Here is a 16,884-nt window from a genome sequence, read left to right as displayed (position 1 = left end):
AACACACATGTTAAAGAAGAAACCAAAAGGGGAATTGGAAGTACTTTGAAATAAAAGAAAAGCATTATTCATGAAAGTCTGTGAAATGCAGCTAAATCAATACACAGAGGGAAATTCATAGCACTAAATTTTCTGTATTAGAAAATAAAGCTCCAGTATCAGCAATCTTAGTTTCTACCTTAAGAAACTAGAAAAAGAAAAGAAAATTAAACCCAAAGCAGGAAGAAGAAAGGAAACAATAAAGAGCAAAGCACAAACCTTTCCAAATTTTGAACCAGTCAATTGTTTCATGTCTGGTTCTGTTACTTCTTGAGCTGCATACAGGTTTCTCAGGAGATAGCTAAGACGGTCTGGTATTCCCATCTTAAGAATTTTCCACAGTTTATCATGATCCACACAAAGGCTTTAGCATAGTCAATAAAGCAAAACTAGATGTTTTTCTGGAATTCCCAACTTCTATGATCCAACAAATGTTGGCAATTTGATCTCTGGTCCCTCTGCCTTTTCTAAACCCAGCTGGTACATTTAGAAGTTCTCAGTTCACATACTGCTGAAGTCTAGTTTGAAGGATTTTGAGCATAACCTTACTAGCATGTGAAATGAGTGCAACTCATTTTGTATGGTCATTTGAACATTCTTTGGAACAACAGACTGTTTTAAAATTGGGAAAGGAGTACGACAAGGCTGCATTTATTGTCACCTTGCTTGTTTAACTTATATGCAGAGTACATTCATGCAAAATGCCAGGCTGGATGAATCACAAGCTGGAATCAAGATTGCTGGGAGAAATCAACAATAACTTCAGATATGCAGATGACATCACTCTAACAGCAGAAAGTGAAGGAACTATAGAGCTTCTTGATGAGGGTAAAAGAGGAGAGTGAAAAAGTTGGCTTAAAACTCAACATAAAAAAAAAAAAAAAAAGATCATGGCACCTGGTTACATCACTTCATGGCAAATAGAAGTGGAAAAAGTGGAAACAGTGACAGACTTTATTTTCTTGGGCTCCAAAATTACTGTGGATGGTGACTGCAGCCATGAAATTACACGACACTGCTACTTGGAAGAAAAGCTATGACAAATCTAGACAGTGTATTAAAAAGCAGAGACATTACTCTGCCGACAAAGGTGAGTATAGTCAAAGCTATGGCGGTCTTTCCAGCATCATGTACAGATGTGAGTTGGACCATAAAGAAGGCTAAGCGCCGAAAACTTGATGCTTTTTGAACTGTGGTGCTGGAGAAGACTCTTGAGAGTCCGTTGGACTACAAGGAAATCAAACCAGTGCATCCTAAAGGAAATCAACCCCAAATATTCACTGGAAGGACTGATGCTAAAGTTGAAGCTCTAATACTTTGGGCACCTGATGTGAAGAGGTGACTCAATGGAAAAGACCCTGATGCTGGGAACGGTTGAAGGCACTAGAAAATGGGAGCAACAGAGGATGAGATGGTTAGATAGCACCTCTGCCTCAATGGATGTGAATTTGAGCAAACTCCAGGAGATAGTGAAGGAAAGGGGAGCCAGGTGTGCTGCAGTCAATAGGGTCTCAGAGTCAGACACGGCTTAGTGACTCGACAACAACAACAACAACAAAGCAGAAACCAATAAAAAAGAAAACAGGAAAATAACACAGAAAATGAAGAAAAACTGAAACTGATCCTTTAAGATCAACAGAATTGACATAGCTCCATCTAGAATGACCAGGACAAAGAGAAAGAATACTCAAATCATCCATATCAGGGATGAGAGAGGTGGCACCACTACAGATGCCACAGCTTTTAAAAGGACAGTCAAGAAAAAATAGATAATTTGAATAGTCCTATATTTATTAAAGAAACTTAATTTATATCTTAAAACTTTCCCACAAAGAAAATTCTAGGCCCAGACGGTTTCCCTGGAAAATTCTATCAAACATTTATGGATGAAGTAATATCAATTCTATAAAATATACTCCAGGAAATTAAAGAAGAATTATCTTTCAACTTTCAACTTACTCTATGAAACCAGGAGTACCCTGATACAAAAATCAGACAAAGACATCCTAAGACAGGAAAATTAAAGGCCAATATCCCACATGAACACAGATATAAAAATAATTAAAACTGGCTTAGCAAATTAAACCTGCCAACTGTACAAATACAGGCAACAAAGGCCAGATTTGCTCACCCTGCTTTAAAGCACTACTTCCCAACCATAATTTGCTAAGTGTTAATCATTCAGTCGTGTTCGACTCTTTTCGACCCCATGGATTGTAGCCCACCAGGCTCCTCTGTCCATGGAATTCTCTAGGCAAGAATGCTAGAATGGATTGCCATTTCATACTCCAGGGGATCTTCCTGACCCAGGGCTCAAACCTGGGTCTCCTGCATTGCAGGCAGATTCTTCACTATCTGAGCCACCAGCGAAGCCCTCGACCATAATGGTCCAAATCAAATAAAAATGTCTGTATCACACTGGGGTAAACTGATAAGGTTTACCACTGGCAAGTGACTGACATGAACATCAGCTACTCTAGACACTACCCTAAGGACTAAGAAATTATTCTCACATCTTCTTTCCTATACATTATTTATTTTTTTACTTGTGTTTAGAATTTTTTTCACTTACTACTTTATGTATTTATCACCAATTCAACCCTGAGTCTTTCATCAATTACTTACAACTTTCCTAAAGATAATTAAAGGCATCAGATTTCTAACAATCTCATTCCTGAGAATGGATCTTCTGGAAGCTTCTAACCTACTCCAATCTGGTCTGTTTGCCCTTCAACCCTGTCCTGTCATTGTATGTGGAAGATTTCTCTACCTTTCTCTTTTGTTAAATTCCCTATTTCCTGCCACCTTTCTCTTTTTTTATTTGTCTGACTTTATCATTTTGATGGATCACACCCTCCAACAGATTTCTAAGAAAGGTACAAGGTAGGCAAACAAACCAAAAAAACAAAAAACATTACGTCTTAAAACATCGTAATTTCACTCATATATCTGATTAATAGTTTCAATGCACACGAAATACAACGAGGTTGAAATTACTTTCCTTCAGAATTTTGAAGGTGATGCGCCATTGCCTGTTTATTTCTAACGTTACCACAAAGAAGTCCAGAGCCAGTTGATTCCTGTTACTTTAGGTAACAAATCTTTCTCCTCTCTGGAAGCATGGAAAGAGCTGTTTGGCCCAGGGATTTGAAATTTCACCCTGATGTGTCTTGCTGCTGCTGTTGCTAAGTCGCTTCAGTCATGTCCGACTCTATGCGACCCCATAGACGGCAGCCTACCAGGCTCCCCCGTCCCTGGGATTCTCCAGGCAAGAACACTGGAGTGGGCTGCCATTTCCTTCTCCAATGCATGAAAGTGAAAAGTGAAAGTGAAGTCGCTCAGTCGTGTCCGACTCTTAGCGACCCCATGGACTGCAGCCCACCAGGCTCCTCCATCCATGGGATTTTCCAGGCAGGAGTACTGGAGGGGGTGCCATTGCCTTCTCCATGATGTGTCTTAGTTTGTGTTTATATACATCCATTGTGCTGAGTACTCAATAAGCCTTTCAACCTCACGTTCTTTAGCTCAAGAAAATGTTTTTTTAATCATCCTGATGATTTCTTCCTCATTTCCTCTGTTTCTTCTGGAAACTACTATTATTTGAATATTGAAATTCCTGGACAGCTCCTGTAAATTTCTTCATATTCCTCACTTCTGTTCTATAACCTCTGTCCTTCTGCTCAACTTTTTACCAGATTTCTTCATTATTAATTTCCTAAGTACTTCTACAAAGCCTTTTTAATCTCTGAAATCAAAATTTTAATGCCTGAGAGCCTCTTTTAAAAATCAGAGTACTACTCTTTTATAGTTAACTCCTTCTTATTTCATGGCTGTATTGTTTTCTCTTATTTCCCTGAGGATGTTAATAATGCTTCTAATATTTTCCTCTGCAAAAGATTTGTCTTCTCCAAGCTGCTCTACCTTACTTATTTTAATCTCTATTTTTCATACACTACAGGGTTTCCTCAAATATCTATTAATCCTTGATTAGCTCTCATAATTAAGAGAAGAGGACTAAACGGGTGATCTTCAGTCTGGGGTTCTTGCCTTCCACTACGCTGATGTCTTCTGTCCTAGAGCCTCTACTTTTGCCCTCTCCAAAGAGTAAGTTTCTGGACTTTGCCAAGGTTAGGGGAGAAGACCTGGGCACTTGTCCAGCTGACTGGCTAGCTTATTTTGAGGAAGACATCCCAGGGTCCAAAGGCTTCTTCAACTTTCAACCAATCCTCCTTTCACTTCTACATGCTGCCATTCTTGAACTTTCTGTCTTTTGGAGGACAAGCTGGATTATTTTCTTGATTTTCTCTGCTACTGAGCTTAACGTTTAGTCTTCAATCATTCATATACTCTCTAGTTTCTAAAATTGTGTTGATGCTGTCTCTTCTCTAATTCCCCTTTACTGATCTTTTAATGGGTTTCTGCAAGGAGCAAAAGTAGAAGTATGTATCCATCCTATCTCTTTACTACTGGTAATATGGATTCTTATTCATCCCAAGTCATTATAAATGGCTTTGTACTTCTATTTCTGTCATTTGAAAAAAGTGAGATCAGGCAGCTGTGCTAAGATCATGAAAATCACTGATTTTTTGTTATTTAGTTTGACTTTTGTTACTAAAATTCAATTAACACTCATTGATTTGAAAACTATTTCAACTGACATAATTCAGAGGGTATAAGATAAATTAATAGTCTCCCAAATTTACATCTGACATTTAATAACATTAATAAGTATTAGTATCATCTTTTTCTATTAATTTGTACTAATTTTATTTTTAGGGTTATATGGTGAGGCCACCCAAGATGGCTGTTCTCTTGCTCTGTGTACATCCCCTGCTTAACCAGTCACTGCTTCACCCATATCCTACTCATATGACTGACTTTCCCTCTTAATCACAGAGCCTAATCAGTAAATGCCTGGTGTAACCTTTAGATCAGAACATCTTCACCACTTTGATAACTTATCAAAGGAGCAGGGAGGGGAGCCTTTGCTGGTTTCCCTGGTAACCAATGAGCCAACCTAAAGTCAATTCTTTACTGTGTGAGCCACCAGGGAAGCAGAGGTCAGGGGCGGCAGCCAAGAGGAGCTACCCCACGTCTGAGGTCAGGGGCTGCAGCAGAGAGGAGCAACCCCATGTCCAAGGAGCGGCAGCTGCACGGGCACAGAAGGGCCAAGAGGAGCTACTCCACATTCAAGGTCAGGAGGGGCGACCTCGTCCAAGGTAAGGAGCAGAGGCTGTGCTTTGCGGGAGCAGCCGTGAAGAGATACTCCACATCCAAGAAGAGAAACCCAAGTAAGACGGTAGGTGTTGCAAGAGGGCATCAGAGGGCAGACACACTGAAACCATACTCACAGAAAACAAGCCAATCTGATTACATGGACCACAGCCTTGTCTAACTCAATGAAACGAAGCCATGCCGTGTGGGGCCACCCAAGACGGACAGGTCATGGTGGAGAGGTCTGACAGAATGTGGTCCACTGGAGAAAGGAATGGCAAACCACTTCAGTATTCTTGCCTTGAGAACCCCATGAACAGTATGAAAAGGCAAAATGATAGGATACTGAAAGAGGAACTCCCCAGATGGGTAGGTGCCCAATATGCTACAGTAACTCCAGAAAGAGTGAAGGGATGGAGGCAAAGCAAAAACAATATCCAGTTCTGGATGTGACTGGTGATAGAAGCAAGGTCCGATGCTGTAAAGAGCAATATTGCATAGGAACCTGGAATGTCAGGTCCATGAATCAAGACAAATTGGAAGTGGTCAAACAGGACATGGCAAGAGTGAATTAGCGAATTCTAGGAATTAGCGAACTCAAATGGACTGGAATGGGTGAATTTAACTCAGATGACCTTTATATCTACTCTGTGGGCAGGAATCCCTCAGAAGAAATGGAGTAGCCATTATGGTCAACAAGAGTCCGAAATGCAGTACTTGGATGCAATCTCAAAAACGACAGAATGATCTCTGTTCATTTCCAAGGCAAACCATTCAATATCATGGTGATCCAATCCTATGCCCCAACCAGTAACGCTGAAGAAGCTGAACGGTTCTATGAAGACCTACAAGAACTTTTAGAACTAACATCCAAAAAAGATGTCCTTTTCATTATAGGGGACTGGAATGCAAAAGTAGGAAGTCAAGAAACACCTGGAGTAACAGGCAAATTTGGCCTTGGAATACGCAATGAAGCAGGGCAAAGACTAATAGAGTTTTGCCAAGAAAATGCACTGGTCATAACAAACACCCTCTTCCAACAACACAAGAGAAGACTCTATACATGGACATCACCAGATGGTCAACACCGAAATCAGACTGATTATATTCTTTGTAGCCAAAGATGGAGAAGCTCTATACAGTCAGCAAAAACAAGACCAGGAGCTGACTGTGGCTCAGACCATGAACTCCTTATTGCCAAATTCAGACTTAAATTGAAGAAAGTAGGGAAAACCACTAGACCATTCAGGTATGACCTAAATCAAATCCCTTATGACTATACAGTGGAAGTGAGAAATAGATTTAAGGGACTAGATCTGATAGACAGAGTGCCTGATGAACTATGGATGGAGGTTCATGACATTGTACAGCAGACAGGGATCAAGACCATCCCCATGGAAAAGAAATGCACAAAAGCAAAATGGCTATATGAGGAGGCCTTACAAATAGCTGTGAAAAGAAGGGAAGCAAAAAGCAAAGGAGAAAAGGGAAGATATAAGCATCTGAATGCAGAGTTCCAAAGAATAGCAAGAAGAGATAAGAAAGCCTTCCTCAGCAATCAATGCAAAGAAATAGAGGAAAACAACAGAATGGGAAACACTAGAGATCTCCTCAAGAAAATTAGAGATACCAAGGGAACATTTCATGCAAAGATGGGCTCGATAAAGGACAGAAATGGTATGGACCTAACAGAAGCAGAAAATATTAAGAGATGGCAAGAATACACAGAACTGTACAAAAAAGACCTTCACGACCCAGATAATCATGATGGTGTGATTACTGACCTAGAGCCAGACATCCTGGAATGTGAAGTCAAGTGGGCCTTAAAAATATCACTATGAACAAAGCTAATGGAGATGATGGAATTCCAGTTGAGCTATTTCAAATCCTGAAAGATGATGCTCTGAAAGTGCTGCACTCAATATGCCAGCAAATTTGGAAAACTCAGCAGTGGCCACAGGACTGGAAAAGGTCAGTTTTCATTCCAATCCCAAAGAAAGGCAATGCCAAAGAATGCTCAAACTACTACACAATTGTACTCATCTCACACGCTAGTAAAGTAATGCTCAAAAGTCTCCAAGCCAGGCTTCAGCAATACGTGAACCATGAACTTCCGGATGTTCAAGCTGGTTTTAGAAAAGGCAAAGGAACCAGAGATCAAATTGCCAACATCCGATGGATCATGGAAAAAGCAAGAGAGTTCCAGAAAAACATCTATTCTTGCTTTATTGACTATGCCAAAGCCTTTGACTGTGTGGATCACAATAAACTGTGGAAAATTCTGAAAGAGATGGGAATACCAGACCACCTGACCTGCCTCTTGAGAAACCTATATGCAGGTCAGGAAGCAACAGTTAGAACTGGACATGGAACAACAGACTGGTTCCAAATAGGAAAGGAGTACGTCAAGGCTGTATATTGTCACCCTGCTTATTTAACTTATATGCAGAGTACATCATGAGAAACACTGGACTGGAGGAAGCACAAGCTGGAATCAAGATTGCCGGGAGAAATACCAATAACCTCAGATATGCAGATGACACCATCCTTATGGCAGAAAGTGAAGAGGAACTAAAAAGTCTCTTGATTAAAGTGAAAGAGAAGAGTGAAAAAGTTGGCTTAAAGCTCAACATTCAGAAAACAAAGATCATGGCATCTGGTCCCATCACTTCATGGGAAATAGATGGGCAAACAGTGGAAACAGTGTCTGACTTTATTCTTTTGGGCTCCAAAATCACTGCAGATGGTAGCTGCAGCCATGAAATTAAAAGACGCTTACTCCTTGGAAGGAAAGTTATGACCAACCCAGACAGCATATTCAAAAGCAGAGACATTATTTGCCAACAAAGGTTCGTCTAGTCAAGGCTATGGTTTTTCCTGTGGTCATGTATGGATGTGAGAGTTGGACTGTGAAGAAAGCTGAGCGCCGAAGAATTGATGCTTTTAAACTGTGGTGCTGGAGAAGACTTTTGCAAGTCCCTTGGACTGCAAGGAGATCCAACCGTCCATCCTAAAGGAGACCAGTCTTGGGTGTTCATTGGAAGGACTGATGCTGAGGCTGAAACTCCAATACTTTGGCCACCTCATGCGAAGAGTTGGTTCACTGGAAAAGACCCTGCTGGGATGGATTGGGGGCAGGAGGAGAAGGGGATGACAGAGGATAAAATGGCTGGATGGCATCACCGACTTGATGCACATGAGTTTGGGTGAACTTCAGGAGTTGGTGATGGACAGAGAGGCCTGGCGTGAGATTCATGGGGTCACAAAGAGCCGGACACGACTGAGCAACTGAACTGAACTCAAAGTCAATTCCCCCTATACGTGGTAAACACTTCCACCCACTCCGTCCTCTCCCAGCAGTAAAGAGTGCTGCAATGTCCTGCCTGCTGTGCCACACACAGGACCATGCTTCAGATGTGTAAGAGTCTCCTATCCATTAAATCACCAATGCCTCTGTTTCCGAGTCTGGGCTCTTTCTTCTGTCTTGAGGCTGGGCAAGTACAGGCATGCAGGCCTGCGGGGTGCAGCCCAACAAGGATTTTATATACACACGCTCATTTTATTTCTCACTGCCCCGACTAAGGTTTACTGAGATATCACTGACATAAAGCATTAAGTTTAACGTGTATAATGTGTTTGATTTTCTTTTATATTACAATTCATCTTTTTCTCTTAATTTCTTTTTTTGTATCAAAATACTTATAATAAGGGAAAAAAGTGAAAATGGGATAAGTTTCTAATGTATTTATAATACATGCATATTAAGAATGACTAAGTACTGCTGCTGCTGCTAAGTCACTTCAGTCCTGTCCGACTCTGTGCAACCCCACAGACAGCAGTCTACCAGGCTCCCCAGTCCCTAGGATTCTCCAGGCAAGAACACTGGAGTTTGTTGCCATTTCTTTCTCCAATGAATGAAAGTGAAAAATGAAAGTGAAGTCGCTTAGTCGTGTCCGACCCTTAGCGACCCCATGGACTGCAGCCTTCCAGACTCCTCTGTCCATGGGATTTTCCAGGCAAGAGTACTGGAGTGGGGTGCCATTGCCTTCTCTGATTAAGTACTAGTGTAGGTTAAAAATTCCAAATCAATCTGCATATATTATTCCTCTTTTTATTCTGCAGCAAACAGTTTTAGTAAAAATAGTACTTTCTAAAACTTGGAAAGAGCAAAGTTGGAGAAAAAGAGAAGGATTATAGAATAAATGAACCAGAGTTTTTACAGGATTAAAACACCTCACATTTGTATATCTAAGGCTTTATTTTGTTTGTAAATAAAGACTCTCTAAAAACTAAACTCAGTAATTACTGCCTGAAATTTTATAATATATTCATCTGGCTTGGGTTCCAACTCTCATTCTCTTGGAAATAACTTCACTCACCCAACACTATTTATTTAGTACCTACTATCTACCAGGCACTTAATCTTGGCACGGGAAATACAACAGTGAATAAAGAACACCAAAAATCTCTGAAATCATGGAACGTTCATTCTAGTTTTACTTGGAGAAAATAAAGGTGATAAGTACTACAAAGAAAAAGGAATGTGGAGGTGCTAGTCCTGCAAAATTTAAATGTTAGTTAGGGATGGCCTATCTGAAAATCCACTGATAGAGTATTTCAACCTAGTTTTGAGGTTGTCACTTAAAAAAACTATTCAAAAGCCTACAGTAATAAATTTTAAATAGAAAAGGAAAATAAGTAAAATGACCCTAACCTTTGAGAGCAATTACAAACAAAACCTATTTCTTCTGAGAGAGTTAAGACAATACTTTTAAAGGCCAGGATAATAATACTTGCAACAAATGCTACCTCTAAAAATTTACTTTTGGCTGTATTCCAAAAGTGATACCCAGACATATACCACAGTGCTCCAAATTACTTAAAACTTTAATATCGTTTAAAAAAAGAGACCATGCTGGGAGGGATTGGGGGCAGAAGGGGACGACAGAGGATGAGATGGCTGGATGGCATCACTGACTCGATGGATGTGAGTCTGGGTGAACTCAGGGAGTTGGTGATGGACAGGGAGGCCTGGCGTTCTGCGATTCATGGGTCGCAAACAGTCGGACACGACTGAGCGACTGAACTGAACTGAACTGAAACGATTATCACCTAGAACCAATTAGATTATAACATTTAAACTCCTAAATGAGAAATGAGAATATCTAAATTAGACCCAGTGAAAACCTCAGTCCTCAGATTAAGTACTGGAAAGGAAGAGCTGATATCTTCCCTTTTTAATTTATTAATAAATTTAATGAAAACTTACCTTGCCCAGAGCGGCTTTGGCGAGAGTCTACACTTGACTGTCTTCGATCCGGTGGTTCCTCGCTTCCTCCATCTGAATAAAAAGAGAAAGACCATAAGCAAATAGATAATGAAACTGATGTAATACCAGCCCTGATGACATCTTTATCTTAAAAGTCCTATATCTATCATTTGTTTTCTTATCATACACAAACCAAAGGTTCTCACCCTTATTTTTCTGGGAATGGTTTACACCCTCATCTGAAAGTCTAAAGAAAGTGAATGCGTTCTTTCCCGACCCCCAAACATATACACAGGGCTTCCCTGGTGGCTCAGTTGGTAAAAAATCCACCTGCAATGCAGGAGACCTGGGTTCAGTCCCGGGTCGAGAGATCCCCTTTAGCAGGAAATGGCAACCCAATCCAGTATTCTTGCCTGAAAAATCCCATGCATAGAGGAGCCTGGTGGGCCATAATCCATGGAGTAGCAAGAGTCAGACACAACTCAGCAACTAAACCACCACCAAACACACACACTCTACTCTGTGTATAATGAAGCAATGTAGTCTACTCTGAATTTCATTCACAGAATTTCAGTTTAAAAGCCTTGATTTAAAGCAATGTCTAAGTTAATTATAGCTGCTTATTTATCTATAGTATGTAAAATAATCCTTAGGGCTATATGTTTCACTATAATAAAAATTACATGTTTTATGAGAGATCATAGGAAAATTATATAATACATGAAAGAGCAATACAAATCAGAATAAAAAAACTCAGAAATGACAAGGCAGAAACCAAGAAAGAATTAGAAATCAAACAAAAATCATTTCAATAATGAAGTCTGAAGTATAAGAAATACAAGAGCAAATAAATACAAAAGATCTTAAAAAGAAATACAAAGTATGATGGAAGAAAATCTTAAACAAATTTTTTAAAAAGAAGAAATAGATTAAAAAGGATTTTCAAAAAGGGGATACATATTGGAGATAGGCAAAGAAGATCTAGTATAAGGATAAAAATAGAAGTCCCTAAGGAAGAAAACCGAAGTGAGAGGACAGAACAAATACTAAAAAACTGTAATTCAAGAAAACTTTTCAGAGGGAAAAAAGTGGCTATGTATATGTAATATATATAGTTACATGTATAAATACATTTATATATACACAAGTACATACATATATATTTGAAACTATTATATGTGGTGGCTCAGATGGTAAAGAATCTGCCTGCCATGCAGGAGACCTGGGTTTGATCCCTGGGTCAGGAAGATCCCCTGGAGAAGGGAAAAGCTACCCATTTCAGTATTCTGGCCTGGAGAATTCCATGGACAAAGGAGCCTGGAGCTATAGTTCAGGGGGCCACAAAGAGTTGGACATGACTGAGTGACTAGCACTTTCACTTTCATATGTGAAACTACGTATTTTAAGAGCACCTTGTGTACTACTTAATCAAGTTAGATCAATGGACCAGGACATTTTCTACTAAAATTACTAGACTTTAAAGAAAAAGAATCATCCCAGTATTGTAAAGTAATTAGCCTCTAATTAAAATAAATAAATTTAAATTTAAAAAAATAAAGAAAAAAGGAAAACAAATCCTTTTGAGTATTTAGGTATCACATGATAAATAAGGGAAAACAATAGAAGAAAATGAAATAACATATATTTTAAACACAAAGAAAGTTCGAGTCACAGGCTTTACAATGAGTAAAACTTACCTTTAAGTATAAAGGAGAAGGAAAAACTATTACTAACATGCAAGAACTCAGGGAATATTGTTCCCATGGGACTCTTCCTAGCTCTAACAGAGAACTCATTTGAGGCAATCAAAGTGACTAGAGAGACATTAAATAAGGACTGGCGATGAGCAATAAACATAGGGTTGACTGTAGAATTAACCCTAAATTAGGGTCTTATAGTATGTAATAGCTATAAAATCTGAGCATGAAGCTACAGTACAACCAAAACAAATGGAGAAAGAATAAACAAACAGAAAAAAACTGATTTCAGTAATCAAAATTGGTAGTGGTAAAGTTGTGAGACCACTGTATTTAAAAAAGAGGGATAAAGCAATGAATAACTACTGGATACTCTGACATTGTCCCCTTGAAGAACCAGAATTCTCAGTGTGGAAGAAAGGAACTATAGATATAACAATACAGAAGTTAAATAAAAACTCTATAGTATTGAATCTATATTACAAACATTAGTACAATCTTATGAGTCACACATATGTCTTAGCTCTGTCCATTTAAAATATCTAGCACCTTGACTGATTAAGTAGTGATGTCCATCCCTAGGGCCCAGGCTGTGATCCTAAAATGCTGTTCTCCATTAAAAGAAAGAACTAGCTGGTTTATCAAAGGAAATGTACTAGTTGAACTTGGATCACCCTGACATATGCAACAGTAAAGACACTATCAAAAACAATGTAACACTGAGGTCATAACAGAAAGACTGAGTCAAACAGCTCATCAACATGCAAGAACTCAGGGAGTATCATCGTCCCATGGACCTCTTCCTAGCTCTACCAAAGAACTAACTAACTAAGGGTACAACTGATTGTAGATCATAATGACGCTGAAAAAAGAGAAAAAAAAAAAAAAAAACACCCATAGCACGACCACACTAACTGGTCACTTTCTGAGGTTGAGAGGGATCTAGTTCATTATCTTGAAAACTGGGGAAATGAAAGAATTAGCAATTCATCTCACATTTCCTATATGAACTGTACTAGTAGCCAAAAAGTATATAAGAAAGAGCTCTCTTTAAAATTATTCCAGGTAATAAGTGGGAAACAAAAGATAAAACACCACTATTTCACAACTTGAAATTAATTAATATCTCTGTAGGCTTTGAGCAACAATGGCTAATAACATCAAAAAAGAAAAAAAAACAAACAAAACTGGACATAATATACCTCCTGATGATAGAAACACAACAAACACAGTTTTGCCAAAGCAATCAAACCTGGGTCTGGTCAAACCTCTGGATCTAGCTGTCACTTTTCAGGAAAATCGAAGGACAGAAAAGAAAAAAAAAAAAAAGGTTGGACTGTTCTTGAGTGTATAATCAACAAAATACCAACTGTGGGAAATTCTACAGGTCAAACAACCAACCCAGGTCTCTCAACAGATAAAGGAAAAAAGAAAGTATTATCAAGTCCTAAACTACTATGAAATTATGGTTCATTTTATGAAAAGATACAACTGTACCAGAAATCTGTGGCATCTTGTATCAGGATGTGTAAGTATACTCCTAGTCAATTTTCCTGACTAGTAATCATCTAATTTTTAATGCAAATTTCTTTCTTCTCTTTTACTTTGGAATAAATTACAATGAGCAACACTTATATTCAGGCATGTCTTAAATTTTCATTTTTCCATGTGGATAAAATTACATTATACACATCACATTCTGTTTTAACATCAAAACATGCCCTTCAAGTGTGTGACAAATAATATGACTAAAATACAGACATTTCCCCCTACCAGCACTGTCTTTCTAAAGAAAAAAGGAGAAAAAGAAATAAAAAACAAGACTTCAAATAGTATTAAATTTGCACAATCTTCAGAATGTTGGGGTATCAATAAACAACCTACAGGAAAAATACAGACAGTAATGGTTTAAGACAGTTTTGAGTCATCCAGCCAATGGCAAGACAAAAAGTCATCAATTTTGATACCATCATAATCTAAAATGTTTAAATTGCCTGAATTTTAAAAATTAAATCTGAAAACCATGGCAGTAAATTTAAGCACTTCATTTTCTAAGACTGAAATCTTAACCATGTCTTACCCCAGAGGAGGCTAGTCTTAAGTGTTGAGTTAACTCTCAGGTAAAAGTAAGAGTTAAAGATTTTTTACAAATAATAAACTCACCATTGACCCAAGATGGTGTAGAAAAGAAGTTCAAGCTCTTTAAAAGTGTTTGTGGTATGCTTATGCAATCAATGACTCCATTATCCAAAATAGCAAGACTGCAATGATGTACAGTATTTTAAATCTTTTTGCTTTGCTTAAGACACAATTCCTTCCCTACAGATAAGACCTCCCACACATTGTGCATACATATACATTTATGGACGAAACAGAAGACCTTCAGTCATCAAGCAAGTCAAACTATTTGCATAAGACTGATTACCTCATGCTGGGGTGTAGAAGGTAGAACAGAACTGTGTCTGTTAAAATTTAAGTTAAAATTTACTCATCAAGTTTGAGTTCAGATGTTCAGACTTTCTTCAAATACACTTATTTAAACTTCACAGAGGAAAGCCCACTGATATAACCGGTTCAGTCCAGTTCAGTTGCTCAGTCATGTCCGACTCTTTGTGACCCCATGGACTACAGCACGCCAGGCTTCCCTGTCCATCACCAACTCCTGGAGTTTACCCAAACTCATGTCCATCGAGTCGGTGATGCCATCCAACCATCTCATCCTCTGTCGTCCCCTTCTCCTCCCGCCTTTGATCTTTCCCAGCATCGGGGTCTTTTCAAATGAGTCAGTTCTTCGCATCAGGTGGCCAAAGTATTGGAGTTTCAGCTTCAGCATCAGTCCTTCCAATGAATATTCAGGACTGATCTCTTCTAGGATGGACTGGCTGGATCTTCTTGCAGTCCAAGGGACTCTCAAGAGTCCTCTCCAACATCACAGTTCAAAAGCATCAATTCTTCAGCACTCATCTTTCTTCTTGGTGACTTCCCTGCTGGCTCAGACGGTAAAGCATCTGCCTACAATGCGGGAGACACAGCTTCAATCCCTGGGTGAGGAAGATCTCCTGAAGGAAATGGCAACCCACTCCAGTATCTTGCCTGGAAAATCCCATGGACAGAGGAGTCTGGTAGGCTACAGTCCACAGGGTTGCAAAGAGTTGGACATGACTGAGAGACTTCACTCACTCACTCACTCACAGCTTTCATTATAGTTTAACTCTCACATCCATACATGACTATGGGAAAACCATAGCCTTGACTAGATGGACCTTTGTTGGTAAAGTAATGTCTCTGCTTTTTATTTTGCTGTCTAGGTTGGTCATAACTTTCCTTCCAAGGAGTAAGAGTCTTTTAATTTCATGGCTGCAGTCACCATCTGCAGTGATTTTGGAGCCCAAAAAAATAAAGTCTGCCACTGTTTCACCATCTACTTGCCATGAAGTGATGGGACTGGAGACCATGATCTTAGTTTTCTGAATGTTGAGTTTTAAGCCAACTTTTTCACTCTCCACTTTCATTTTCATAAAGAGGCTCTTTAGTTCTTTGCTTTCTGCCATAAGGGTGGTGCCATCTGCATATCTGAGGTTATTGATATTTCTCCCAGCAATCTTGATTCCAGTTTGTGCTTCATCCAGCACAGCGTTTCTCATGATGCACTCTGCATATAAGCTAAATAAGCAGGGTGACAATATATAGCCTTGACGTACTCCTTTCCCTATTTAGAACCAGTCTGTTGTTCCATGTCCTGTTCTAACTGTTGCTTCCTGACCTGCATACAGATTTCTCAAGAGGCAAGTCAGGTGGTCTGCTATTCCCATCTCTTTCAGAATTTTCCATAGTTTGTGGTGATCCACACAGTCAAAGGCTTTGGCATAGTCTTTATATATAACAGGTACAAAAAAAAAAAAAAAAGACTTGATTGTCCAACTTAAGTGCTAGCTTTTAAAATCAGAGCTTAGATTTCCTGGATCAGAGAACATTTGTTTTTTAATCAGCATACTAAATGAAATCCAGCAAGTGAAACAGAACAATACACTTTTAATACTAAGAAACATTATTAATAGACTTCCTCGTCCATTACTTAAAGGGAAAAATGTCATAGGAATATTTACTTCCGAAGGTGAACAGCTTTCAACTCAGGTTATAAAGGTACTACAACAATGTTAAACAAACAAACAAAAACCAACCACACACGGACATTCTGTACTTAGTGATTTCCTACAAAGAAATTTAAGTTGGAGAAAGTCTAATAAGACAGTGCCTAACTAATTCCAAGACAAATGTTTCCTTTCCCGCAAGTAAAGGATACTTTAAATGATGATGCCTCTCAGTCTAGGATCAAAATATTACAGCTGAAAAAGAAGGTAGCCCCAGCCCACTAAAGCATTCTCAGTTAGATATTGTGCCAGAATAAATATCAGATTTGATTTTGTGAATTAAGATTTTAAAGTTGATTGTCTTCAATCCTCCTTTAGAAGCACAAATATATGACCTTAATAGAAGGGGTGGGAGGTATTACGACTACATACATATAATCTATTATGCACATAAAGTTTTACTATCCGGTGTGAATCTACAAGAACTCTACACACTTAATGCCAACAAGGGCAGACATGAACTAGATGGCATATAGAATGTAATGAAAATGCAAAAGGCCCAGGAACATAAGTT

General features: G+C 38.8%; 1 protein-coding gene across 7 annotated transcripts in view; it reads right to left on the bottom strand.

Moving 5' to 3' along the window:
• Positions 1-16,884, bottom strand: part of TANC2 (tetratricopeptide repeat, ankyrin repeat and coiled-coil containing 2) — a 364,370-nt gene that overhangs the window by 251,990 nt on the left and 95,496 nt on the right. For all 7 annotated transcript variants that reach the window (XM_019981630.2, XM_019981634.2, XM_019981631.2 and 4 more), the window contains one exon: positions 10,523-10,594. In XM_019981630.2, coding sequence (XP_019837189.1) covers positions 10,523-10,594 — 72 coding nt within the window. The remainder of the gene's footprint in view (positions 1-10,522; positions 10,595-16,884) is intronic.

Source organism: Bos indicus, chromosome 19, assembly GCF_029378745.1.
Source record: "Bos indicus isolate NIAB-ARS_2022 breed Sahiwal x Tharparkar chromosome 19, NIAB-ARS_B.indTharparkar_mat_pri_1.0, whole genome shotgun sequence".
Classification (NCBI taxonomy): domain Eukaryota; kingdom Metazoa; phylum Chordata; class Mammalia; order Artiodactyla; family Bovidae; genus Bos; species Bos indicus.
Note: the sequence above shows the minus strand (reverse complement) of the source record. Positions and strands in the feature narration are given on the sequence as shown.